The sequence below is a fragment of the Anabas testudineus genome, chromosome 13, assembly GCF_900324465.2.
Source record: "Anabas testudineus chromosome 13, fAnaTes1.2, whole genome shotgun sequence".
Taxonomy (NCBI): Eukaryota; Metazoa; Chordata; class Actinopteri; order Anabantiformes; family Anabantidae; genus Anabas; species Anabas testudineus.
In genome coordinates, this window is record NC_046622.1 from 2121721 (window position 1) to 2149696 (window position 27976).

At 40.1% G+C, this 27976-nt stretch overlaps 5 protein-coding genes and 4 non-coding genes across 12 annotated transcripts; 7 read left to right on the forward strand and 2 right to left on the reverse strand.

Annotated features, from left to right (window-relative positions):
- The first annotated feature begins 1009 nt into the window (after positions 1–1009).
- On the forward strand, positions 1010–5338 carry rps3 (ribosomal protein S3). Its single transcript, XM_026340483.1, has 7 exons — positions 1010–1106; positions 1979–2109; positions 2532–2625; positions 3249–3343; positions 4142–4329; positions 4414–4617; positions 5263–5338. The coding sequence occupies exons 1-6, from the start codon at positions 1077–1079 to the stop codon at positions 4611–4613; spliced, it is 738 nt and encodes a 245-aa protein (XP_026196268.1). The 5' UTR covers positions 1010–1076; the 3' UTR covers positions 4614–4617; positions 5263–5338.
- On the forward strand, positions 2911–3059 carry LOC113150156. Its single transcript, XR_003297658.1, has one exon. It is a non-coding gene; the product is annotated as a small nucleolar RNA SNORD15 (small nucleolar RNA).
- On the forward strand, positions 3861–4010 carry LOC113150138. Its single transcript, XR_003297654.1, has one exon. It is a non-coding gene; the product is annotated as a small nucleolar RNA SNORD15 (small nucleolar RNA).
- LOC113150145 lies at positions 5004–5153 on the forward strand. Its single transcript, XR_003297655.1, has one exon. It is a non-coding gene; the product is annotated as a small nucleolar RNA SNORD15 (small nucleolar RNA).
- Positions 5339–6543: 1205 nt separating the features above from the next.
- Positions 6544–9511, forward strand: kctd14 (potassium channel tetramerization domain containing 14). The gene is made up of 4 exons (XM_026375975.1): positions 6544–6654; positions 8169–8393; positions 8523–8657; positions 8919–9511. The coding sequence occupies exons 1-4, from the start codon at positions 6601–6603 to the stop codon at positions 9228–9230; spliced, it is 726 nt and encodes a 241-aa protein (XP_026231760.1). The 5' UTR covers positions 6544–6600; the 3' UTR covers positions 9231–9511.
- A 2131-nt stretch (positions 9512–11642) lies between these two features.
- LOC113172451 lies at positions 11643–14256 on the forward strand. Its single transcript, XM_026375423.1, has 3 exons — positions 11643–11779; positions 12687–13158; positions 13701–14256. The coding sequence occupies exons 1-3, from the start codon at positions 11722–11724 to the stop codon at positions 14047–14049; spliced, it is 879 nt and encodes a 292-aa protein (XP_026231208.1). The 5' UTR covers positions 11643–11721; the 3' UTR covers positions 14050–14256.
- Positions 14257–15026: 770 nt separating this feature from the next.
- Positions 15027–25138, forward strand: ints4 (integrator complex subunit 4). The gene is made up of 24 exons (XM_026375027.1): positions 15027–15162; positions 15969–16163; positions 16368–16485; positions 16708–16814; positions 16931–17045; positions 17481–17566; positions 17728–17778; positions 18043–18131; positions 18544–18664; positions 18891–18962; positions 19043–19217; positions 19478–19683; positions 19804–19946; positions 20381–20496; positions 20756–20889; positions 21538–21704; positions 22061–22154; positions 22250–22330; positions 22423–22553; positions 22636–22695; positions 22888–23047; positions 23246–23389; positions 23889–24009; positions 24558–25138. The coding sequence occupies exons 1-24, from the start codon at positions 15109–15111 to the stop codon at positions 24746–24748; spliced, it is 2931 nt and encodes a 976-aa protein (XP_026230812.1). The 5' UTR covers positions 15027–15108; the 3' UTR covers positions 24749–25138.
- On the reverse strand, positions 24785–27824 carry aamdc (adipogenesis associated, Mth938 domain containing). Of its 4 annotated transcripts, XM_026375055.1 has the most exons (6): positions 27742–27823; positions 27471–27559; positions 27310–27379; positions 26459–26609; positions 26212–26307; positions 24785–25693 (listed from the first exon to the last, which is right to left on the reverse strand). In XM_026375055.1, the coding sequence occupies exons 4-6, from the start codon at positions 26588–26590 to the stop codon at positions 25553–25555; spliced, it is 369 nt and encodes a 122-aa protein (XP_026230840.1). In that variant the 5' UTR covers positions 26591–26609; positions 27310–27379; positions 27471–27559; positions 27742–27823; the 3' UTR covers positions 24785–25552. The 4 variants fall into 4 exon arrangements, with proteins under 4 accessions (XP_026230840.1, XP_026230824.1, XP_026230832.1 ...); XM_026375039.1 differs by having other exon boundaries at positions 27310–27559; positions 27742–27824; XM_026375047.1 differs by lacking the exon at positions 27310–27379.
- Positions 26970–27133, reverse strand: LOC113149974. Its single transcript, XR_003297618.1, has one exon. It is a non-coding gene; the product is annotated as a U1 spliceosomal RNA (small nuclear RNA).
- Positions 27825–27976: the final 152 nt, after the last annotated feature.

The following is a 27976-nucleotide window of genomic DNA, read 5'->3' on the forward strand; positions in this document are numbered from 1 at the left end:
TTTGATGAGTAGTGAAAGTCCCCGAAGGGATTAGTAAGGTATCAATTAATTATAATTATTTAGTTTTCTGTCTGTTTCAAATTGAAACACTCTGAGTATGATCAGTTTGATAATGACTAAGGTCATTGACCAGGAGAATACAGTGAAACTCTCTTCCAGCGGTGGGAAGGCATCAGAGGTACCATCATGGATGTCCGCTACATCCTCCTCTCATCCTCCTCCTCCACAGAGTTCAGCCCAATTTGATAAACATTCAAATTTAAACAGCTCGACTCCTGCGTCTAACTGAAATATTTTCAATATCAATGTCTTTCCGGTTTCAACTTTCAAGTAATCTTTCTAATGGCAAGTTTGCAAATAAAGGTGAACATCTACAAAGGTAATATTTATTGAAGGCTCTATTACAGTTACGCCTGTTAACATTAACATAAATGCCTTTATATTCAGTAATCCTCACAGGTATTTCAATGTATTTATTCATAATTCACATGCACACTTGCTACCCTACAGAAATGCTCTTCCTCGTTCATATTCTAACCATTATTCAACCGTATTTAAAATATTATTTTGAAAAATTACCTCAGTGATCACTGTAAATGCTGTTAGGTAATTTTCTGTCAATCGACTCATAAATTAATTTAATCAGCCATAAATGTACATCATGCTCTGTTGTACATTTATAATATTACGGACAGTTTAATCTAATCTGATCTTTAATATTATAACTGTAATGTAATTCTTGAATTGTAAACTAACTAAGGTGACGTATCCCGTGCTGGAATGTGGAGAAATATTCACATAAGGTAGAAGTACATCAATGTATACATAATTACACAGAACATAGTACATAGTACTACTATTGTTTATTTACATAACGTGTCTTTCTGTGTTACTGCTGCTGTAAAAACAAACAAATTAATAAATGCATACATACGTCACAAGAAAACTAAAGCAAACACAAAAACTACAAATCCCAGCAGGACCCTCGGCATCACGTCACCGGAAGTTAAACAGTTTGATATAAAAGCATTTCCGCGTCCTCTAACGGTCCTTTCCTGTCTACGGCCTATTGGAAGATGGCGGTGCAAATCTCCAAGAAGAGGAAGGTTAGAGCTGTTTTATCTGAGTTTTACTGTCATAACAGCAGGTTTATGTAAAAATGAGGTCATGGCGTTTAGGATACAGGTGAATCGACTTCACTCCGGTGTTAATGGCGGTTGTCCACCTCTGGTTTGAAGAGGATTAATCCAGATGCTGCCGGCGCCGCGTCCTCCTCATTTGGCCAGCTAACATGGCTCTGTGCACCGCGGCCGGGCTGAGTTATAACCGGGATCCTCAGATATGAGCTCCATTTAGAAATTACCCCGTGTAATATTACAGATCGTTTTATCAGACATAAACTCTTGTTAAGTGTCTCTGCTCACCTCCTCTTAAACGTGTATAAACCCTTAATGCGGTTTAGCTGGTGTGCTAGCTTCGTAGTCAAATGAACGTAGCCAGAGAGAAGGCTAGCTAACAGAGTAAACCGGCACATAGTTTGTTTGTTAACGTGCTTAATATGTTGTTAGTAACGTGTAAATAAGTGTATAAAAGAGTGTGTTGTGAATGACTCACAGTAGCATTGTATTTTGTTTTAAAGAAGCGTGGGCCGCTAAGAGTCTATTAAATGTGTTAATATGGTGAACCTGGACAGTAGGGCATAGGCACCTGGAAGTTTACACTAATTATTTAGGAGTTGTTTTCCTCATACTTAGATACCACAAGTCAATAACATCATTAATTAATTTTGTTTTTAATATGGTGACTGTTTTTCATTCTCTCTATCTGGTCTGTAACATTTGTCACCTGTCCTAAATCCACCTTCTAATTTTAACTCTTCAAGTCACCACTAACTGAATCAATCTACAAAACCTGAGCTATAGAAATGCATGTTTTTCCTTCAATGAGGTGTCCTAACCTGACTCTGTTCTGTCTTTAGTTTGTCTCAGACGGTATCTTCAAGGCCGAGCTGAACGAGTTCCTGACTCGCGAGCTTGCCGAGGATGGCTACTCCGGTGTGGAGGTGCGTGTGACTCCAACCAGGACTGAGATCATCATCCTGGCCACAAGGTGAGTGTCCAGTCTTGATTTAGTTTATTTCTAACTAGTAGGTGCCTGAGGCTAAATAGACGAGATGTTTATGCTGGAATGGGTAGTAATAAATCATTTAATTTAAACTGTGATGGATTTTTGTTGGGTGTTTATTTTAGAAGATGACAATCACTGATCTCATACTTTATGGTGTTGAACAGAACAAATGCAAACTACTGTTAAGTGTCATGAGACTCAAATGCAATGTTATGTTATATTTGTTATATGTTATATAACCAGTTTGACTGGTTGTTTGAATGACTAGAAAGGTGTTAGCGAGTGGGTCTTTACCTTTTTTTGATAGTGGAACTGTGCGTTAGGACAAATCTTAACCATGAGCTCAACAACTCTTCATTAGATGGCATTGATGTATATGTAACCCCAAATGTCTTTGTCTCTAGGACCCAGAATGTTCTGGGAGAGAAGGGTCGTCGTATCAGAGAGCTGACCGCTGTGGTCCAGAAGAGATTTGGCTTCCCCGAGGGCAGTGTGGAGGTAAGAAAAACAGGATGAGTTGGATCATGGGAGAGTGCTTATTCAAACATATTTATAAATGAGTAAAGTATAGGAACAGCAATGTTTTATCGGTTTGATTACTGAACCGTGATGCAGATAATCAAGACCAAGCATTAATATTGCTATGTTCAATTTAACTAAGCAACTTTAATAAATTTTAACAAGCTTACAATAAATTTAAATTATAGTTTTGCTCATTTCACCGGTACTGTGTACAAAAATGTGCACAATGCACTTTATTGCAGTATATCTGGATTGTCCTCCCTTCGGTGATGATACGATGACGAGACAGAACAGGACTCAAACTTGTTCTGCAGGTGCTGGTTCGGGTTCACGTTCTGTGGTCCCGTACCAGTTCCTCAGATCAGGGAGCTCTTTCTACATGAAGACACAGAGGCATTTGTCTGAGAAGGGTCAAAGGATCAGAATTTGCAAAAAAAAAAATTCCAAAGTAGAAGGGAAATTTTGTGGTCACGGTCTAAAAGCAGGATGCATGTGCAGTGTAGATGAGAGCTAATCCACATATCTGCTGTTAATTCATTTAATGAAGGCTGAAACTCATCAGCTCGTCCTTTGACTGACCCCCGTCTTTTCTGTGTTAGCTGTATGCTGAGAAAGTTGCCACCCGTGGTCTGTGTGCCATCGCCCAGGCAGAGTCTCTGCGCTACAAGCTGCTGGGAGGCCTGGCTGTACGTAGGTAAGCAGTGCTGTATTAAGTCGGATTTACAGTTACTGACATTATTTATTAACATTGCGATCCACCATCTCTCATGTGTGCAGCTTTTTATCTGAAACGCTGATCTTTTCTTAACCTACATTTAGAAGCTTTGGCTTGAGGTCTGTCAGCATCTCCACTTTAGAGAAATGTTGTCAAATTTATATATATTTTTTTTTTCTTTTAATGGGACTGTTAGACATGCTAAGATCTTGTCTTGTCTGATCTGTCAAAAAATACAGTGGAAGTGAGACATGTAGATCACAAGGACGGGTCGGCTTGGGCTAGTCCTGTTTTCTCAAAGATTTTAATGCTGGTGGAGTCTGACTCCAAAGATAAAACTGTATAGACATCAAGATCGTATCTGCAGCTTCAGCTTCACTGTTACTGTATCTGTGTATGACTGCATCTGTCCAGTGTGTGAATGTCACAGTGGTATCTTTAGTTAAATATTGATGGTACATTCATTTAGAGCTCATCAAATATTTGACAAACTAACCTTCAGTGATGATACGATGACGAGTCGGAACAGGACTTGGTCTGGCTCTGGTGGTTTCTGGTTCAGATTCACGTTCTGTGGTTCTGCTCCGGTCCTTCAGAGCAGCAGGTCCTTTTCAGTTGAAGACATCGAGGCATTTGTCTGAGAAGGGTTGAAGCAGCACTATTAAGAAGTAACACAGCGAGAAGTTATTGTTAAGAGACCGACTTGGTTTGTGACATGTGACTGTGCTAGGCGGTTCTGTTTACTCAATCTTATACTGTTCTTACCCTCTCTTTTAGGGCCTGCTATGGTGTTCTGAGGTTCATCATGGAAAGCGGAGCCAAGGGCTGTGAAGTTGTTGTGTCCGGCAAGCTGAGAGGTCAAAGGGCCAAATCCATGAAGTTTGTGGACGGCCTGATGATCCACAGTGGAGACCCCGTCAACTACTACGTCGACACAGCAGTCCGCCACGTCCTGCTAAGGCAGGGTGAGTACGGCAGGACCAGCAACACAGCAGCAACGTTACTAATGACTTTGTTGGTGCTAATACCTGTTCATTGATCATCCTCAGGGGTGCTCGGCATCAAGGTGAAGATCATGCTGCCCTGGGACCCCAGCGGTAAGATTGGCCCTAAGAAGCCCCTGCCCGACCATGTTAGCATCGTGGAGCCAAAGGAGGAGACCCTGCCCACCACACCCATGTCTGAGCAGAAGGGAGCCAAGCCCGAGGTGCCCGTCATGCCCCAGGGAGCACCCTTGCCCACCGCATAAGAGGGTAAGAGCAGAGCCTATCAATTATCCTGGATTGACACAGATACCACGTCAGGCCACTTGCACAAACCGATTAAGTATAATGTCACAAATGTACAAAGCTGCAATAAAATAATTACAATAACTTTAAATATATAAATAAAAAGCTAAATCTGTTACCTAGTTTCTGTTTTTTGGTTGAAACGTTGAAAAAGCAGGAATGGTAGTTCTGTTAGATTACTGGACACCACAGAATCAGAATTTAATTTAGGTCTAAGAAGATGAATATGTGACAGTTCTTTGTGCTGGTTCTGGAAGCAAATTAGTGTCCAGTTAATTAGAATTTCAATATGCAGTAACAGGGCAGCAGCAGTCGTCAACAAAGACGCATGACAGCATCAGTTTTTGTCCCTTCGGTGATGATACGATGACGAGTCGGAACAGGGCTCAGTCTGGTTCTGGTGGTTTCTGGTTCAGATCCACGTTCTGTGGTTCTGCTTCGGTTCCTCAGAACAGGGGGTCCATTACGATTGAAGACATTGAGGCATTTGTCTGAGAAGGGTTGAAGTAGCACAGACACTCGTTTAGTCTCTGGTTGTAATGACTTGGTTTTGTTACCAAAGCTGCATTAATCTTTGAATGAGGTTTTTAATTATTCTGTTTCTTGCAGGTTTTCAGTCGTCCACCAGATGGAAGCAGGACCCTGTGTTTTTTGTGTACAAAAACAATAAAATCTGGAAAATACATTCACTGTGCTGTGGTCACTACTTCTAAGGAAAAGGTGATATTACAGTTTAAACTAAGCAGGAACTCATCTTTAAATTATTTAAAACGACATACACAGAAGTTATAATTTAACTAAATTAACCAACACGTTTACTTCTGTGTTGTGAATATATGTGAAGTATTTTTCTCAGGGATTTCTTTTCTCACTACATTTAAAGTCGAGTCAACTACTGTACCTGTGCAGTTTTTTAGATTCACCATGCTAAAGTTAATGAAGTCCAACAGCTGCATATCATCAGTTACACAGAGATAATGAGTTGTTTACTTTGTTTATCCCATTTACCTCAGTGAGACTATATAATAATAATAATAATAATTGCTACAGGCTGGTGCCATGGGTTCAGGGTTTAGTGTCTTGTCCAGGGACACTTCAACATTTGACTGTGAAACCAACGTCCAACGCTGGGGTTCATGGACAACCAACTGAGCCACGGTCGCCCCCGAAAGAACAGACCTCTGTATAATTGAGTGAACTTGAGTTCTGGCTCTAATGTGCCGTAATGTGATGCAGATTTATATATAAAGAGCTCAGTCAGTGCTCTTTATCCTATAACTAAAACAAAACTCCAACCTTTCCCTAAATTTAACAGTAACTTTATTCAGAATATATTTAAAATGACTCACTTTCTACTTCTATAACTTTAACAAGTTATTTTACACTAAATGTTTTCTAGTGATTTGTTTTCTTCATGGTCCACACCTGCACTTCTACTTGAATACAATTAAAATATTAAAAGCCTTCTTCTAACTCACATTCTATTCTATTTCCTTATATCTACACTGGGTGAAATGACTCAGTTGATGCGTCTGACAATGAAAGTTGGAACATATAATAATATTGAAGCTGTTAATAATGGAAGTATTAAACTCGTCACTTCTGTGCATCATTGTTTCTTTACACTCGAATTAAAGTCATACGTTTCTATTTTTACTAACAAAAACAATTCCGCAAACGTGACAGTGACGGGGACCTAAAACAAACTGAATCAGAGGTTATTACTAAATAAAGAATTATCTGTGCATGGGTGTGTTTTTTGTCAGTTTGCTAATTTAAGTTTTTAAAAGTTCAATCAAAAAACTGTCAAAGATTTTTACTGCGGAGTGAGTCATCTTCTCAGTGCTACAGCATCAGGTCCGGGTAAAGCCACGCCCCCACGCTTCTACCTGTGGAAAGGTGTTTTAAAAACTCGCAGCTCCCACCAGGACGAGCACCGAAGACAAGATGAGTCTGCCGGACTTTAAATCTCCTGAAAAACCGTCTTCAGCCGCAGTTCCAGTAAGAAACACCGAGTTTAATTTAAATATTTTTAAGGTGTCGTTTAGCTGCTAAAACTAAGCTGAAGCTTCACCTGAACAGGTGGATGAACAGCACCGAGGGAATCGTCTCCTTTTCCTGCTGTTTTGTTGTTTGTTCGTTTGTTTTTCACATTTTACCATTCAACTGTTTATTTAGCAGCATTTTTAGAAGAACTTGAACTGCGTCGAATTAATAATCGAGGAAACTCGAGTTAATCTGCAAAGACGGAAACGTTTGTGTCGTGTGGGAACTTTATGAGCCTTTAACCACAGTTACAGCTCCTGCACTTTTCTATTTGGTGTTTAAATGCTTAAAAACTTAACATTACTTCTACATCTCCACAGTAGAGTGCAGTACTTAAGATGTACTTATAGTATTTATGAGACATGGGAACTGATTTATACTTTAACAACGCATTTCAAAAACAGGTTCAACAAAGTGACTGTCAAATAAAAGTAAGTAAAAAGTACACTTAGTACTCAAATAAAAGTTCAACTACCTTCCATAAAATCACTCTACTACAAAGATGAGGTACTGTACCACTTTACTTAACTTGAAGTATTGAGTAAATACTCCAAAATTATACTCTGCTAAGGAAGTAATGTATTTTAACCGTATTCAGAGTGATGCTTTTGATAAAGACCTGATTCAGGTTTATTCAACATACTTTCAATTATACAAATATTTTAGTATTTATAGTAATTAATAAAAAAAAGAACATTTTATTTATTTAAAATAAACATTTTAATCTTGGAAAAAGATTTAAATCTGAAAAAAAAAATTACTGACGTAAAAAGTACAATATTTAGCAGCATAGGTAAAAGTGGGACATGTTAGCGCAGCCAGTATATTCTCGTTTGCACTGTCCTATATTTACTGAAGGTGTCAGCAGACGTGGGATGGTGTTTTCAGGTTAAGTGGAACAATTTTCTCATTCAGTTTAATGCTGCATGTCTGCATTAGAGCTGCTGCAGTATTATATATTACTTTATCACACATTCAAATCCAGTAATGTACAAGTCCTAGTACAGAATAGCGAGAAGTGACTGAACAAGTCAACATGTGCAAACAGACATCAGTGATTTTCTGACAGACATCAGAGGTTTTATCACTGAGCAAATCAGTGTGTAGGTGACTCAGGCAGACGCCCTTTCTGCAAAGCACACAGATTGTCTGTACAGTGAGTAAATGATTGCTGTTGAGGACAAATGCAAATGATTTCACTGTAATTTAATCTACAATAATAATCTGGTAAAGTTATGCTGCTTTATTTAGGGGCCTCACTATGTCGTATCAGCATCTCCATGACACAACCGTCTATTTCAGAAGAATAAAACACATTTAATACACAAGAACTAATATTTTTGTTAAGGATTCTTCATGTTTGACTGAGCAGGACACAGGTTGAGTGTTTTATTTTTAGTACCTTCTTCTTGACCATCCAGACGTGCCAAAGTACCAACAACTTTCTGAATTGACTCCTTTCTCCTCAGCACTCTCCCATCGTGCAGTTGAATGTTGGCGGTCACCTGTTCAGCACCTCTCTGAGCACGCTCAGGAAACATCCCGACTCCAAGCTGGCGGAGATGTTCACTGGTCAGCCCAAACTACGCACAGACACACAGGGACGCTGCTTCATTGACCGCAATGGTTCCCACTTTGGAGCCCTCCTGGAGTTCCTGAGATCAGAGCAACTGCCCACCGAGAACATCAAAGAGGTTTCAGTCCTGTAGTTTAATGTACAACACTGAGCCTGAAACAGCCACGGTGCACCTGACACTTGAGTCTTTAATGGAAGTGTTGTCACTTTTTCCTGAATGAGACTGTGTGTGTGTGTGTTTCTGCAGGTTCACAGAGAGGCGGTGTATTACAACATCAAACCACTGATCAAACGTCTGGAGGAAACTCCTCAGCTGTTCGGAGAGCTGGTGGGAAGGCAGCAGTTCCTGTCCAGAGTCCCTCACTACAAAGAAAACATCGAGGTGAGTTAAAGCGACACAAAAGCAAACTACTTCCAGAAATCGACTAAATATTCAGAGCAGTCTCAGGACTTGTTGCTCAGCTTGAAACTACCCAGCTCTTCTGATTAATCCTGTGAAATTGGTGCTAACAGGACTATTTAGCAGCTCCACCCAGTCCAATTGAATCCATCGAGTCCATCATTGATGCAACTGTTGCCCTCTGAGACATTTTTTTTTAAACCACAATTCATACATAAAATCTGTGGCTGTTGATGAATCCAGGTGCTGATTCGTATCGCCAGAGCCGAGGCCATCGCCGCCCGCCACTCCACCATCATGATCTGTGTACTGCGGACAGAGGAAGATTTAGGTTTCTATGACAACGCCATCAATAGCCTGGAGGCGGATAAGGAATCTGTGGTGACGTTCGGACCCTGGAAGGCCGTCCCGTCTGTTAAAGACCTGCTGGACTGTGTAAAAATGGACATTGAGAGTCAGGGCTACAGGGTGAGCGTCCAGCCTCATGTCATGGAGAAAAGCTTCCTGTCCCGGAGCTACGACTACTTCTACAAACTCATATTCACCTGGTGGTGATGAGACGGCCGCACTTGTTTTTATACAGAGCAGAGGTGGAAAAGGTACATTCAGTTTGTAGGAACAGACACAGCAGTTCAATAAACTACATGTATTAAAAGAAGAACTTGCTGCATGTTAGTGCACCAGACATATACTTTACTGAAGATGGTGGAAGTTATAGTAAAGTCTGTATAAAATAAAATTCAGTTACTTTCCACCGAAGTATTTACATATCCTTAACTTCCTAAGACAACTTCTTATACTTAATTATGTCAAATTAATTTTACATTGTTATAATAATAATAATAATAATAATAATAATAATAATAATAATAATAATAATAATAATAATAATAATAATAATAATAATATCAGTGAAATAGTTTTTCTGCTGCTAATCTTCAATAAAAAACACATTTTAAAAGAGCTGCATGAAAAACACTTTTTTTCTGCAGGGCATTATGTCCTACTTTGGTTAGCACTGTGTCAGAGAAGCTAATTGGAGGCGTTGCAGTGAAAACGATACTGTGTCATATACACAACACTGGGCACCACGACCAGATCAAAGAAAACAACAAGCTGTGAAATACAAAGCTGAAGTAACGCGTCAGCAGAAAGCAGAGCAGGTGTCTGAATGCCGCTCTGCCTTCACGTCAGACCACTTCCTGCATTATCGAAGTGTGAAAATAAACAATGAGCAGTGGTTACAGACAGGATACAAGTACTGCCCCATAGCAAAGAGGTCACAGATCAGAGCAGTCTGAGGTCACGTCCGTCAGGAGACAAAAAATGTTCTCAATGGAGAAACAAACCTCCTTGATCTGAGGATGAGTCAGCTAAGTGTCTGACATAACCTACATTTAATTTCCATTGGTCAGTTAAAACAGCTCAACTTCATCATCTTTTGTGTTTGTTTAAGTCTTGTCATAGTAAAAATCCTTTTCTACAGTAACTGGGAAACTAAAAGTGATGAATCAAAATCAGACTTTGAACTTTTCACAGTTGGCAACAGAGGGACTCATCAACGTGATGTGAAGGAAACAGAGCTTTTACAAAAAATCTCTACAATAATTATTTGCTGCTTCACCTTCTCGCGTCTCTTGTCTGACAGTTTTCACGTGGGAAAAATGAACATTGTACTTTTCTAACCTCGGTGCAGGTGCAGCAGTGACTTCTCTCAAGGCTGCAATTTAATCTTGATTTAGGCTTTAGACCTTCACAGTTCCCACAGGATGAATCGGAGGGACTTTGGTGATCCTCTGTCTTTTTCCGTCATCATGAGTCCAGTAGTTTGGTTTACGACTGAATATCTGCTAACTATTGACGTTCCCGTCAGCCTCATCTGTGGCTCTCTGAGTACTTTGAGTAGCCGGTCTGCATGTTACTGAGATCAGCATGTTACCATCATTAGCAAACACTGCTCTTCAGTAAAACCTCCCAAAACCTATGTTTTATATTTGGTGAATGTATTTTTCACATTCACAGTCTTTGACTCCTGAAGAGCAGCTAACAGAACTTCTGGGTAAAACAGATGAAAGTTTAAGATGATTTTGGTTCTGGACCAGAAAATCAGGCCATAATTATTCTCCTTCCTTTATTCAAAGAAATGGAAGGTGTGGACATGCTTGCTACAGTATTTTCACCACAATGTCACAATAACGCTTCCTCTTGAAACCCCCCTGATAGAGACAAGTGACACACTTGCATTTCACACCTTGGACTACCTCATAAGAAAAGTGGCACTGATCAGTGACAGCAGAAATTCTAACAAGATGGAACTTTTCATCTTTAATTTGAAAATCTCCTTCCTTTACGCCAGGTGGACGTCTGCTTGAGCACCGGTGTCTTTAACAATCACAAAAATATAATTATAAAATATAAGTAAACATGTTATCAGTGGCTCATTTTAATAAAGATATTTTAATTTAATTTTTATAAATTAAACACCTCCTTCTGCTTTGTGTGGAGACAAATGAGTAAATAAAAGAGCTAAAAATGATAAAACCTTATATTTAATTGTTAAAATATAAATAAAGAAGATGCAGAGAATGCACATGCCAGTCATTTTCTAGTTCAGTTGACATCTTTCTTTAATTGTAGGTTTTGTAGTTTTGTGAATATCAGCCGCATCTCATGAGCTGTGGTGAAAACCACAGATAAACTGAGATTAGAAGTGATTTTAGGACGAAAATAAACAGTGATGCAGAGAGAAGTCAAACTGATCATTAAATAATTGGCTGATGAACTAAAAACATGTCATTAACATTAATCAAGCATCAGCTCAAATGCTGCAGGAGTCGTCACTTCACAAGCTGTCACCCCCCCAGTCGGTGGGCTCCTGGTTTAACACTGTACCTTCTTAATAAATGAGGTTTAACGTGTGTCCCTCTACAGTAAAGATGAGGGCTGGTGTGTTCGTCCTGCTCGTGTAACACAGGAAATGAATTCAGTCGCCTAGAAGAAGCAGCAGAGGAGAGAAAAGCGGAGCTGCAGAGGTGAAGGCACAAACATGACGCGCGTAAAGGATGTGCTGGGAGTCCTGCTGCTCTCCTCTCTGCTTCACTCAGGTACCACATTTATTTTACTCTGTTTAGGTTTATTCAGTGGTGGAAGGAAAAGTAAAGTGAAAATACTGGATCTGGTTCCAATGTCTAATGTTGCCTCATACAGGTGTTGTAGATCTCCTCTTTTATATTTTACTCCAGCTTTGAGTTGGTTTCTTGTATCAAGTTCCTTTCTTTCTATTTCTCTGGACAATTCGTGGTTGTGGTAGATTTGTAATAGAGTCATACAACCTGTTCAACTGGTAAAATGAAGACTCGGGTCGCCTTTTACTTTAATTAGAGGATGAATTCTTGGTTGAATCATGTAATTCTGCAGTGTTAGCACATTTATTTCCGTCCTGACTTGCATCAAATTCTCGCCAAGAGCTGATGGTGAGATCCGGCCCCTGCGTAAAGTCTGCTCCAGTACATCCCAGAGATCCTCGGTGGGGTGGAGGTTTGGACTCTGACTGGTGGCATGGAGCTCATTTTAGTTACATTCGACGGATAGTGAAGTCTGGTCCTGGCTTATTGAGTCACACTGATCGTTTTTCAACAGTTTCTAATCTTCGTTGCTTTGCGTCATGTTGCTCCACGTGTTAGATCATCCTTAAAAAATCTTTTTTGTTATATTCCACTAATAAATGTAGCTTCATTATTATATTATAAACTTAATTAAAACAAGAAAGAAAGAAATGGCAGGTTCGGTTTGATCTTATCAAATATAACATTTTATAAAGCTTTATGGTAAAATCTTACTGTCAAAAGAAGCTATAGCTAAAGCTGCCATATGAATACAATAGTAAAAATAATAAAAACAGAGTCACGGCTTTAAACCAGGGGTTCAAGCTGAAAGAATCTTTATTGCAGTTTTTTCCACTTAAATGTCTTATTTCATTACAGTTGTGATGATTTGTTTCTCTGTGTGCAGGTGTGAGGTGTAAAAAAGATGCACAGTTTGTGTACAGCACCCTTGGGGGCAGCGCCCTCCTGCCGTGCACCAACCTGGTTTCCCCAGACTGCGCCCTCATCTCCTGGACGTTCTACAAAGGAGGCGACAGGTACATTCATGAGGTCAGTGAGGGGCAGGTGGTGGCAGGTTTGGAGAAATCCAACCGCATGTCGGTCACGTCCAACTGCTCTCTCCACCTCCGTGACCTCAGGGTCGACGACGTCGGCTCCTACGGCTGCGTTCATCATGTGGACGTCGTCACTGACGTTTACCTGTCTGTCCTCACCATCACGTCACCCTCCAAACTCACTGACCTGCAGCCTGGAGGAAACCTCAGCCTGAGCTGCATCCTCTTCACCTACTATGATGCTGGGAGCTGCAAGTCGTACTCCAGCGTGTTCAGCCTCAGATGGATGGATGAGGACGAGACTCCGCTGTCCAGAAACGGCAGGTTGTCAAATTTCTCTGTTGTGTTGTGAGAACGTTACATTTAATTAACCAACGTTTGAATTCGTTTAATCACTGGTTTATTTAGTGAGAAACCATCATTGACATCGATTTCTTTTTTGTCACACACATTAACAATTAAAAGAAATATTAGAAATATAAGTATAACAGCTATGTGAAAGTACTACTGCTGCTTGTAAAAACTTCAATACAATTAGATTTATTTAGATTTCACTTTCCATGTTTAGCTGTATTGTGACAGGAGACACTGTTAAGCAAAAATATCAAAAATACATAATTTAAATATATTTCAAGAAATTAAAATATGAAAATTGTTCTTCTTAAGGTTAGGATTATGGATGATCATTTTTTGTCCATTCCTTAAAAAGTAATGTCAGGTGTCAGTTGGTTAAATTCAAATTTGAAGGGTTATTTTATAGATTAATAACATGTTTGCTAACCTCAACCTAAATGCAGCAGTGTGTGTCAGTCTGTGTCTTTTCACAGGATTTTCTCCCAATAAAAAGCTGAATATCATCCATACAGGTATGAGATCAGGGGGCAGTCACGCTGCAACATCACTCTGGTCACCAAACTCCAGGGAGAAGACAGCAACAGGAGATGGAGGTGCCAGGTGATCACCTCAGAAAACAGAAGGGCGGTGTTTCAGGACTTCAGATCCATCTTTTTGTTCCAAAATCCTCCCACTGTGCCAAATCTGACTCCTTCAGCTGCCATGCATTGTCCAGTCGAGCTGCCCATCAGCCGCATTGTGCTCTGTGTAGCTCTCCCGATCATGGTGTTCATAGTGGGACTGTTCACATGGAGAACAGACCGTAAACATCTGGCCAAAACATCTGCAGCTGACATCGAACTTCAGCAAATGAACTGTTAACTGTATCTGTTCTTTAAATTCCACTGGATCCCGACATGTTACAGATGTGTTGTGTGTTACAGTTCAGATTTATCATGATTCATGTGTTTCAGCTTTGAGTAGAGACATGATGGATTTCTGTATAGAGTGTTAAGATAAAATGCCTTTATTTTTTATTTCCATTCTGTTTTGTAGATGTATAAATGTGATGAGTGATGGTGCGAAGTAAACACCAAAAAAGAAACAAACCCCTGTGCACTGTCTTTATTTCATGGCTGGATTTATCAGGAATAGAAAAAAGAGAGCGGAAGAGTTGAAAATGAGCAAAAACTTGTCAGATTTAATTTCAATTAAAAACTTTTTATCAATTATTAATTAAAAATGTAACAGTAGTTGGAGACGTTAGTCACGTTTTGTTGTGCAGTTGTTTTAGATCAGGTTTAACTGGAGGAGGTTTTGTGTATGTATTATAGAAAGACAAACACTCATTGACTGTTGATGAAGACTGTTGGTGCCTTTGAGCAAGGCAGGAAGGATTTCTCTACTGGGCACCTGACACCTGAAGAACTTCTAAAATCAGTTAATAACTCTAAATCATTTAGAGTTGATTTTTATTGCGAATTGCTAGTGTGTGTGTGTGTGTGTGTGTGTGTGTGTGTGTGTGTGTGTGTGTGTAATGTATACGTTTATACTAAATTATAGGTCCACAGACGATTGCACTGATTTACTCTGGATTTGGAGGTTTGGTTTAAACTTGGATATTTTCTCTGTCACTTAATAATAACTTCGGGAAACAATTCTGTGAAATGAAGCACTGCAAACGACGTACAACACAATTAAGCACATAGTAAATGTGTGAGGTCACAGTCCAACAGTCAAATGCAGTAAATATCTTTTTAAATTTTAATTACACTGAATCATAAATTAATTCTATTTATCGAGTAGATCACAGCAGAACGAGGGTCATTTGAAAAACGCGTTTTACTTCGCTTACCGTAGCTACGGGGAGTGAGAAGGGACAGTTCGATGTTGCTGCTGAAAGCAGGAAAGCTAAGCTAAGCTAACATAATTTTCCTGAACATGGCAGCACATCTGAAAAAGCGAGTTTATGAGGAATTTTCCAAAGTTGTTCAGGTGAGCACATTAAAACCTTCTTATTACTTTTCACTCGACTCAAGATGTACGTAAACTTACCAGCTTGTTAACTAGGTAGCTAAATGTTAAATGGCTAACTAGCACGACCTGACATCCAACCGCTCATTGTTTCAATAATAACACAGCTCATATAATATCGTTGAGTGTTTACAATCAAATCATGTTCTGGTGACTTTATGAATGTCAGTTCGGCGTCTGACTGAAGTAACCGGAACACAAGTGAACTCGTCTACTTAAGACCAACGTTACTCTTTTTCGTGATGTTACTGTCACTAACCACATAAACATCACAGTATTGAATTGATGTCGTTTTTGGTATCTTTGAATTGCATTACATTCAAGTGCTTTTCACAGAGTTATGTTCTAATTTCAAAAATGATGATGAACCACTCTCTTAGGTTCGTGCTGTTATTCCAGAGCTCTGATATTGTCGTCACTATTACTCTGCATATGTACAAATGATAAGTTGTGGCATCTGTTGTTCTCCATCTAGGTAATACTCTTACAACAACATTAGAATGTTGTTTATTAGAATAACGCCACATTTCTACTAATGCTTCTTTGACAATGACCCAGTATGAACAGGGCCAGAGTCAAAGTCAAAGAATAGAAAATAGTGACTATTTCCAGGTTAATGTGTCCATATTTGGAAAATGACACAGAAAATCTTAATAATTAATTTTTATGAGCAGAAGAGGAGCGTTGAGACACCATGAAGGGAAGCAAGGATGCTACGTGATTTTTGTAGAAATTGTTATTTATTCTTAATTGCTCTATGCCGACAGATTCCCCATGAAGACATTCCGGCCAAGAAATTGCGTCTGTCCAAACCCAGTAAATCTGCAGCTCTGCACATTGACCTCTGTAAAGCCACCAACTCTACCGATGCTTTGCAATACCTGCTGCAGTTTGCACGCAAGCCTGTAGAGGCAGAAAGCGTGGAGGGTGTAGTCAGGATCCTTTTGGAGCACTACTACAAGGTAAAGAACTATCATGGACTTTATGAATATAAAGATCTGTCACAAAACCTTCTGTTATTGTGCCTCTTATTAAAACATATGACTACAGATAGTAATGATAATACAATTTACAATCCCTTAACAGCAGTGTTAATTTCATTCAGTCTGAGCTAACACTAACTAACGATGATGATGATGGTGATTGATGATCATATCTTCCTCCAGGAGACAGATAACTCTGTGAGACTGAAGATTGCCTCTCTGCTGGGTCTTCTGTCCAAAACACAGGGTTTCAGTGCTGACTGCATCATAGACGATGCCATCAACACAATCAACACTGAGAGTAAGACACAGTTACACACAGTCTGAACTCTGTTGTGTTGTTTTGTGACTTTGATGCTCAACAACCATAGTGATACATTATACCATAATTTCTTAACTGGGAAAGACATTTCCTTGAAACATATTTTGTTTTTGTTGCTGTTAACCACAATTATTGTTTTTAAGATCTGATCACAAACGTGAATAATTAACGGTGTGTGTTTGCTTTGATCTGTTTGTACAGAGTCCCATCAGGTCCTCGCTCAGCTGCTGGACACTCTGCTGATTATTGGTACACAGCTACCTGAGAATCCTATAGTCAGACAGAGGCTCATAGAGGTGGCTTGCAAGGTGAGACACACACAAAGTACCAATCGCTGTTCTTATTCTGTTTGTCTCTTAACTAAACAGGAAGACTTAATGCAAAAAGCAACAAATCAAATGTTTTTTTTCTTTCTTCCCTTCAGCACCTGTCTGATACATATTTTGGGGTGAGGAACAAGTGTCTGCAGCTCCTTGGATGTCTTGGCATGGTGGACACACCTCTAAACAAAGACAATGAAGCACTGGGCTCATTGATAGGTGTGGACAATTTCTAAATCAGATTCTAAGATTCAGTTTCGTAACGCATTCGTATGATTTCTTCAGTTTTGTACATATGTTGACCAGTTGTTTTGTCTCTTTTGTATTTTTGTAGCTTTTATGTGCAAATGTATAAACTAAACTAAACTGAATATAATTAAATGTCCAAACTGTGGGCATGATTTTCCTTCCCTCAAGGATGTAATGTGTGTGCTTTTAAACTGAATCGCGTCTTCAGTGTTCACGTTTAAAATATTAAGCACTGAGAATTATCTATCTTTTTGTCTGTTTAGTGGCAGAATTCATCGGAAATAATCTGTATTGCTTTAAAATACAACAGTTAGAATTTATGGGTCATGATTGTGCTTTGAGTTGATGAATGTGTTTTTTTTTTTTGTTGCACTGTGTCATTTTACATGTTGATCTGTGCACCAGGAGGCATGAAAGATGTCCAGAGCATTATCAGTGACTACTTTGGCGATCAAGACCCTAGAGTCCGCACAGCAGCCCTCAAAGCTATGGTAGGACACTGTCAAGATCTTAATTTTAGGCAAAAACTTATGTGGCACCATACATATTTTGGGAACACACACAATTACAATCAGCAGTGAGAAAACTTTTTTCTGTGATGATTCTCTTCATTTAACCCAGATAATTATGTGCGCCTCTGTTTGTTTTTCAGCTGCAGCTGCATGAGAGGGGAATGAAGATTCACCAGATCATTTATGACCAGGTAACAGGAACCGTAAAGATAAACAGTGCAGTGGACTCCTTTAGTAAACAGACTTTCCTGGATATTTAGATGTGGATGTTCAGGTCATGAGATCTTCAGGGTTTTTTTTCTGGTTGTCTGTCCTATTGCAAATAGCACGGATACTGGCATGTGTTCCAAATTTACCTGCTTGTGAATAAAATATTAATAAAAACAACACTCCACTGCTACAAGAAAAAGCGTTGATGACAGCTTGTCATAAGCAGTCTTTGTGTGTGTTTGCAGGCGTGCAGACTGCTTTCAGATGATTATGAACAGGTCCGCTCTGCAGCAGTGCAGATGGTTTGGGTGCTCAGCCAGTTGTACCCAGAAAGGTGAGAAGACACTGATATACAAAGTGACTTTCTGTCAGTGTGGCTGTAGAATTGGCACAGGATGTGAAAAATGTATGCAACACCAGGGAAGCTGGGTGCAAACCACTCATGTCTGTAAGAATCACCTCTGCTGAAATCTTTTTTAGCCAGATATTGAAAGTAGAAACTAATGAACGGATAGTGAAAGGGGAAAAAATAATTGTTACCAATCACTAAATTCAGTTTCCCATGATGCTGTACTTCGCTCTACTTTGTTTATATTTGTTTTGTTGATTATCAACATTTCACTTCTGCTACTTTTGACACTTTAACTTCTAAGTTCTACATTGTCATTTACAAACTGATTGGCTGTACCAGCTTTAAGAGCTTGGTTGACTTATCCTTCACTATTCTATGTCTCTATATCATTCAGCATTGTGCCAATCCCATCATCCAATGAGGAGATCCGACTTGTTGATGACGCATTTGGGAAAATCAGTCACATGGTCAGCGACGGCTCCTGGATGGTGCGGGTGCAGGCCGCCAGAACACTGGTGAGAAAACAGTTTCAAGCCAACACACACAGCAGTCACAGCCTCCTTGCATAAGTTTAAAACCAAAATAATTATATAATGCGAGGATGTATAAATATCCAGCAGAATACTCTACTTGCATCATAGAAGCATATCAGAACTCCTTTAAGTCTTCTGGTCTTTATGCTTTTCACTGTTAGACATTGGACTGTAGAATGCTCTTTCCAAACCTTCTGTTATGTGTCAGGGTTCGATGCTGCAGGTCAGTCCTCACTTTCTGGAGCAAACGTTGGATAAGAAGCTGATGTCAGATCTCAGGGTGAGTAAATTCATTTTGTTCACAAAGTATGAGCAATTTCCCTGAAAAAAAAAATTCTAATTATTTTCCTGTGTGTCCAGAGGAAGCGTACAGCCCACGAACGGGCCAAGGAGCTCTTTGCATCTGGAGAGTTCTCCTCTGGCAGGAAGTGGGCTGATGATGCCCCTAAGGAAAAACTGGACACCAACTCTGTGAATCTCATTGCCTCTGGGGCCTGCGGTGCCTTCGTTCATGGTCTGGAGGACGAGATGTTTGGTATGGAAAAAAACACAATTTATTTTTTCTTTCCTAATTGATTGTTTTGCACTTAATCTGTGTTGCCTTTTGAAGTAAGAATCCATTCTGTCACAAATAGCTTTTTAAAGTTTAACCATGTGGTATGTTATCAGGATTTGTTTCAAGTTTACAACATCAGCAAATTAAAATGTTCAACCTATGAATGCAAGGTCAAAGAGCATTATCTTTTCTCTATCTCACCTTCTTCTCTAATTAAATGTCCTTTAATATTAATTCAGAGGTCCGCATCGCAGCAGTAGAGGCATTGTGCCAGCTGGCTAAGTCATCTCCCAGCTTTGCTGAAAAGTGTCTGGACTTTCTGGTTGACATGTTCAACGACGAGATCGAGGAAGTGAGGCTACAGTCCATCCACGTGCTGAGAGAAATCTCTACTCATATAACGCTGAGAGAAGACCAGCTGGACACAGTGCTGGCTGTTCTGGAGGTACACAAACACACAAATGTTCGGAAATCCCAAACCCAGAGATATTTCTTTGTCTGTTTAAGTATTTTTGTTATAGTTACTCAAAACTCAATATGTTAACGAGTCACTGTCTGTTTGCAGGACTCATCTCGTGACATCAGAGAAGCTCTCCATGAGTTACTCTGTTACACCAACGTCTCCACTAAAGAGTGTATCCAGCTGGCTCTGCTGGAGCTGCTGAAGAACCTCAACAAGTATCCCACCGACAGAAACTCTGTCTGGAAGTAAGACAGCACAGCACACTGTCACAGGAAACGCAATATAAGTGACAACACAGGCCTGTTTTTTTATCCCAGAGGGACGTTGTTTCGTTTCACTCTTTACACAACTGTATAGGATTGAAATGACGACAAAGAACCTTTAACCTTAAACATTAAACATTATGAAAGAAAACATGCTAACCAAGTCAATTCAACTTTATTAGTATGTTGTGTAGCTTCTAAGTTGTAGTGATAGAGATACAGCTTTTCCTGAAAAGTCGGCATTAAGAAGATGCTGAGATTTCATGTGTTGGCACTCGCTTTGACATTAACAAACTCAGAGTTAAGCCATATTGGGGATACCATGTCTGGAAAGGTCCCTGCAACACATTTGGTTCAGAACTATCAATATATGATGTTATGACTCATAGTGTTTTTTATTTTCTTCTGTCCCTCAGGTGTTTGAAGTTTCTGGGTTCACGCCACCCAACACTGGTCCTTCCTCTAGTTCCTGAACTGCTCAGCACACACCCTTATTTCGACACACCAGAGCCAGACATGGATGATCCTGCCTGTATCCTTCAGCTAATGCTCATTCAGCTGCCACTAAACTATAAGCAGCATGGACCAGCTGAACCGAAGAAAGTAGAAAGTTTTTCATCTGCTGTTTATACAGGTCTTTATATTCTGAATATTGATGTTGACAGTTTGTCATTGATTCAAATCTTTCACCTGAAACAGTTTTTATCGGTTGTTTGTCACAGTTAACACGTGAGTGTCCGAGGGACGGAGAGCTGTGTCTTTGTCTTGTTCTTCCTTGACTCTGATCTCAGACATTGCAGTGCTGGTGTTGGTGTTCAACGCTGCCAAGTCGTGTCCCACCATGCCGGCACTGTTCTCCGATCATACCTTCAGACACTACGTCTACCTGAGGGACAGTTTGTCCCACCTTGTACCGCCACTAAGAGTAAGAACTTGAATACAAAATAAGGTCATTAATCGCACTGCTGCAGTTAACATCATCGTTAACATTTATTGTGTTTAAAACTTCTGACAACATTAATTCAGCTGTAGCATAAAAGATTAGGATGTACTGTGATGAAATAAATTTAATAAAACATTAATCACAGCTTTCTGAAATACACTATGACAGTGTCAGACTAGCTGTCCAAAATAAATTGCCTCTGAAATAACAAATAATTAGTTAGAAATAATATTTTAAATGATATTTCTCTTTAAGACTAATAAAAGCTTTATTCTCAAAAAAAGGCGTGGTTAGCAACCTTTAGGCTAACCCTTTTTAGGTCTTTCCAAACAGTCAAATAAATCAGTAAAATTTAGTCAAATTCATGCCCCAAGTTTTACTATAGACACTTAAACAACCACCTCTTTTCCATAGTCAAACTTATTGTGTTCAGTGTTCAGTACTGCAAACTTCCCTCCAACCTAAAGTTGAACCTGTTGTTGCTGTTGTAGCAGAAACAACAGGCCTAACACAGTTCCAGGCTGGAAAAGGACCAATAAGCAGTGAAGTTGCCTCCTTTATAGTGCAACACATTTACACAGCATTTAGAAGACTTTTGATGGTACAATCTTTCTTTCTTTTGCCTTCTAGTTGCCAGGCAGAAAGCAGGTGTACGGTTTGGACTCTGTGGACTCTGGTTGTGGTTCAGGTTCTGTGGAATCAGCTCGGCTCTTTCTTCAACAGAGTCTAAACAGGGTCAGTACCATCCAGAACCTGGAAGCACCTGGAGCTCAGGAACTGCTGGACTTCACCATACGGTAAGTTTATCTTCTGTGATTCATGTGCTGTCCCCTTTAAACTAACTGTAACTAACACAAATCAATATCTAACCCCAACCTTTACCTGAACCCATCCCTGAGTCAAATCTTAACCCTCGAAATGCACTTAGATGTTGTGGGGTCAGGCCACAACAGGTTCAAAACAACAAAGCTACTAAAGGAACATCTTTCTAAACTGTTTTCATTGGGGATTTTTTTAAATCTAGGAACTTCATAAATGTCTCACATTTAAGTTGTATTTCTTTGTAAAGTACATTAATGTTCATGTCATGCCACATTTAGTGTCTTTGCTTGATGGATGAGAAGTTCATTAATGTTGTCCTCCTGTCTGTCAGAGACCTACTGAGGCTGGGGGAGCTGCAGACGGAGCTCGCTGGAGCTGCGGATTTCTGTGCTACATACCTGCGCTGCCAGCTGCTTCTCATGAAGGTACCAACATTTTTTGGGGAAGGCTCATGTTACTTGTTTTAGACAAATGATTATAAAAGGTAACTGTGTGTTAACACCTTGAGTTGTTTCCTCAGGCTCTGCAGGAGAAGCTGTGGAACATGGCCGTCCCGCTCTGCCTCAAACAGAATGTCACGGCCACAGCAGCTGCTCAACAGGTCCGTACCAACACACCTGCACATTTTTACCACACCTGCGAGCTCGTTTGGGTTAGTTTTGTCTGTTTAAACATGTGTGATTGCGTTTGTAGATCTTGGATGAAACGTACAAGCTGGAGTTTCTGTACAGTGGCTTGGAAAGCAGACAGGTGGCCACAATACACCATGTTCGCCTCCAGGCCAAAGCTCTGCAGCTCATCCTGACTGCTCGCACCAGGCAAGGGTCAGTATGCACACTTTAAGTGGATACATGTGTACACACTGCACCGGTATATACAGATTCTTAGTTGGTCATTTCTCCTCAGGTTGGATGCTCTCATCAGCAGCTGTGAGAGGTTTTTGCAGGACATTGAGTCTTTCCAGAGGTAGGATCTTTGATTGAATGCAGCCCCAGGTTTAACATTATGCATAGGCACTTGTGAATGTCTCTATACTTAAACACAACTGTTCGACTGCCTTTGAATGCCGTTTTATTAGTCCATATAGATTTTCCAGGCTAACTATCAAGGACCCGGAATGCTCCCTGTTTCTTTATACATGTTTTCTGCAACCTTCAGGCTGTTTCTGACAGAGCTGCCCCACCTCCAGGACAGTTTTGTGGATAAGCTTTTAGAGCTGATGCCCCGGCTCTCATCCTGTAAGCCAGTGGAGATGGTAAAGATCCTCCAGACAACACTGAGGCAGAGCGGCCTGCTGCAGCTCAGACTGCCTGTACAGGTATGATGAAATATGAAGTTAAGGAAGGAATACAAGGTGCTGATGAAACCCAAAATATTACTCTCAAGCAGTGTGTGTGTAATACACCATGGCATGAAAATGAACCAGGAGAGTTGTTTAGACTATGAAAGATTTTCTACAGCACTGATGTTCTTTTTTACTATTTGACTGTATTAAAACGTTCCTGCCGTTTAACAGATCCATCGGGCAACGGCTACCATCATTGAGCCAACAGGGGAGTCTGACAATCCACTGAGGTTCACATCTGGTCTGGTGGTGGCACTAGACATCGATGCAACACTAGAGCATGTCCAGGACCCCCAGAACACAGTGAAAGTACAGGTCAGCTCTCACAAAGCCTTTTTAAACTTACATTACATAAACATTAACATTAAGGAAACGTGAATACTTAAAAAAAACTACATTTAGAATTTTACTTCAACGTTCAAAATTGTGAGACTTTATGTTTTCAAACTTTACTTTCGATGTTTCCTTCCCTACAAACATGAACTGATACCAGTTTCAATTGAGTGATTATTAAGGTTGGGCATGCTGGAAAAACGTTGTCTGCTTTCGGAGTACATGACCTGCACAACCCTACTCCAATAGCTAATTAATCTACTAACCATATGAGGTTAAATCTAATCGGCTTGTAATGCATTTGAAAACTGTCACTTTAAAAAAAATAAAACACTCTGCTGATTTATTTATTATTAAAGGAAACTTCCCTCTACTTCTAAAGTTACAGATTTTAATTTCTCCAACAGCCACTTGCTCTTTCACAGCTATAACACCTACAACTCTTTACTCTTTCTAATGAACACTTCGAATCACACAACAGGTTCTGTATCCTGACGGCCAGAGTCACGTGATCCATCCTAAACCTGCAGACTTCAGGAGGCCTGGACCTGACAGACACAGACTCATCACACAGGTTTACCTCTCACACACTGCATGGACAGGTCAGTATAACACTGATTATTTCTGTTCTACTGACAGAACTAAATGTTTTCATCTCCATCTTCTTTTAAACTAAGATATACAACATGTCTTGAGAAAAGAAAACTTTCAAATGCACTGGATTCAGTTTGCTCAAAAAATGTCTTAAAGGTTTTAAGGTGTTGGCTGCTACCGGTAGTGATGTTAGTTATGTTTATGGCAGCAAACACTGGCTACTGCAGGAGTAACTTAAGCAGGAACTTTAAATGTGTACAGATGTATGCTTTGTCCAATCTGCTTTTTGCTACTTAGCTGTATAAGGATCTATTCATCAAGTTTATTACAGTATATTATAATAAATTACTGTATAAACTAGTTTAAAAAACACACATCCTGTAGCTTCCCTGTATCTGCTGATTACACTGTCCAGTCACATACATGTTCTAACAGAAATTATCATATCCTAACTGTTTCCAATGAATCGTACTGAATTGGTTTTAAATCACATTGAATCAAATAGTCCATCTTGACTTTGTTTCCTGACTGTTCCTACCCTCTGTCTTTCTCTCAGAGCCGTCTCAAATTGAGGTGCGTCTCCTGCTGGCCTACAGCTCCTCCTCAGCCTCCCTCTCCTCCCCTTCCAAGATGGGATGGAGTGACAGCATTGACAGTCTTCCACCACCAGAGGCGTCTGTCGAAGGGACCATTCCGTTCAGCAAGCCTGTCAAAGTCTACATCATGCCCAAACCTGCCCGACGTTAACAAATGCCTCAACAAAGGAAAGACAGACAAGGCTTGAAATCTTTGAGATTCTTGGTTTGTTTTTATTCCCTTGATCAGGACTCAAAGATGATGCTAGGTCATCAGCTGTGCTATGCTCATTAGCGTTAGCTGTGTCAGTGCACATTTCCGTTCACAATAAGTATGAAGAAAAAGCAAAATAGTGCCACCTTTTCTTTCGAGCACATTCATTTAAAATAAACATTGTGTGCATTAAGATGTGTTACCTATACAGATATATTTTTTTCTCTGAAGTGTGATTTTCTTAATTTGTATATAAAAAAAAATGCAGAAATACATTTTCACTTTAATAATATGATGTGCTGAACATTAACCTTTCCCAACAACACATTTATTTTTTATTTGACAATTGACCTTTAAAAAAATGGCCTCAAATTTAAATGTTCATTCACTTCATCTTCACTTTAAATTTAAAGAAACTATTGTAATTCTGATCAGTGACAACATTTAATCTTGGACTTAAACCAGCATAGAGCACTTTTCTTTGTGATTCATATACTTTATAAACTGATATTTATATTTTCTCTGAATATTCTAGTGCTGTGTTGTATCGCAGCAACAGCAGCCTGGATTCAATTAAGCAAGATTAACAATGTTGTAGTGAAGATATTTCAATCTTACCCTAAATCAGTCTGTTGAGCTTAGAGCTACAAGAGCTTAGAAGCTATACATACGGCAAATCAGAGATTTTGGGCAATGCTGCACTACAGGCTGTCCCCCATCGGGTCAGGTCATCTAAGGTGGTACAGTAAGACTAGGGCAACATCAGCAGGTGGAGTGGAAGACCCCACCCACCTTAGCACCCTGGCCAGCCAGTTTGTTGTACTCGGCAACAGCCTTCTCCGTCTGCAAGACTCGGACTTCAACTCCTTTCTGCTTCACAAAGTCCAGCGTGGAGGAGGGAACCTGCACAAACCGAAAACAGTACAACTAGATTTAGGTCATCTCTACACAGAAGAAATTTCAGCCATGATTTCAGTGATCCCTCTCACACAGATTAAATCAGAATGTACCATCTTGTTTGATCAGTCTAGCTGTCTACCCAGACCGCTGAACAGCTGACTGTCTACTGGGCTCACAAAATGCTCCAGGCCTACACTCGATACTGTGCCTGAAGGCATCCTGTGTAAACAGAACGCACTGACGCTGTCGCTGTATTGATGATGCATCTTGTGCTGCTGACACTGTGCCTGCTGTATAGATGCTGTCTCCTTTCCAGCCCCTACCCCTCATCACACATACACAGAAATCTGCAAACTGAGTATGAAGTGTACATTGTGTATGTGCGCTATATGCACATTGCTGCCTTGAAATGTGTAGCACTGCTTTTATGCATATGTTTACTGAGACTAATGTAAAACCGTAGCTGAATTGATAAAGTAATGAAGGGTATTCTGTTTAGACTACACTGCAGGCTTGTTTACCTGCAGAGCTTCACTCATGCCTCTGCCGATGACCAGCAAGTCTATCCCCTTCTTCAGCACCTCCTCCAGATCTGCAGGTTGTACTCCTGGGTAATGCTGCGAAAAGCAAAGTACTGTGTGAGCTGTTACAAAGAAAACCACAGCATGCTACAGTAGGTCCTGGTGTATCTGAGGCATGTGTCTATTCATATTGTGCTGCCATCATTATGCTTTACTGTACATACAGTATGTGAGCTGTTTCACTCACATCGGTCCCAGTCTCTCTCCAGTCCCAAGCTCGGCTGCCTCCAGGCCAGACCTTACAGTCCTTGTAGCTTGAAGAGCATCCCTTGACTTTCATGTGTCCCCAGGACAGAGAAGCGATTTCCGGGGAGGACATGGTTATGTGACATTAGCTTCTGTACATGGAAGAGACACGGACACATCATGAGTCTGTGCAGTGTTATGTTCAGGTCATAAAAGGGCAAATGGTTAGATTTACAGTACATACATGAACAAATATCAATAATACTTTGTATTTCATCATTCACACACTGATGCTACCATACAAGGTGTATCACCAGTAGAAACCATTTTGTGTGTCCACGGACAATTTAACAAGTGGGGTTCAGACAACAAGACCTTAATTAATAAATATAGTTATTATGAATTAATTGAATTCATTTCATAACCGGTGTCAGACACACACAGTGATACTGATGTAAAACACAACACGAGTTTTACTTCTACGTTTCAGTTTTTCTCATTGAACAGTTGATCAGGGGAGAGCGCGAACGCAGTCCCCCACTACCACAAATTATGCAGTCGAGATTCCCACATTTGGGGAATTCGCACGGGTCAGCACAGCCGGAGTGCAATGGCTGAGCCTCGCCCTGGGTGAACCACCTTCATGATCATGGTATCTCCCCTGCCAGGTAAGTATGACTTCTACACCTCTGCCCTACGAGCCTCTTTCTGGCTCACACTACTGCCTGTGGCGGTTGCAACACAACGGGCATGATGTGTGATTTAAGTCCACAGCAGTCACCGCCCTCTGGTCTCGCACTATGCTTCACTTGCCCCTTTTCATGTATGCCTCCAAAACACCGTAAAACATACACAGTGAACGCGCTTTCACAGTCTGCATTTTCCCGTCATGCACTGCGAGTGACGCCTGTGGACTGTAGTTCTGTTCACAACAACAAAACACCAGCAGTTAGTAAATGTTTCATCTTTATTGTTCAAACACTGTAAAACTAACTAATTCGGACTGCACTTACCAAACTGACCAGTGTTCTTGTTTATAGTACAACACAGTATTGTAAAGTTCACCACTTCCGCTTTAACGTGCTGCATTCGCGGATCTCAGCTGAATAGAAACAATATAAAAAATAAGGATCAAGCAAAGTAAATTCTTGTTGGTTTATTTGTTATTATCCACTCAAATTATAATCAGCCTACAGTATCCCTCTATAGTCACCACTACTAGTGCATTTGAGAAATTTCGTCACTGCCACAAAGTCTAAATCAAAGAGCATAACGAGGACTTACGAGCAACTGGTTTTCAACTTCGCTGGCTAAAATTACACACAAAAATATGACGTGAACGCGGCACGATGAACTGCGCACGCGTCTAAAACGCGACTCTGGACAATTAATCTTTTATCAGCTTTACTACTTGATTTAATTGATTTCGGATTGAGCAATGCGATTGAATAAACAACATTTTACCCAACACGATGAGAAAAAAACAAACAAACCAAAAACTGTTCTATTCAAGTTAAAT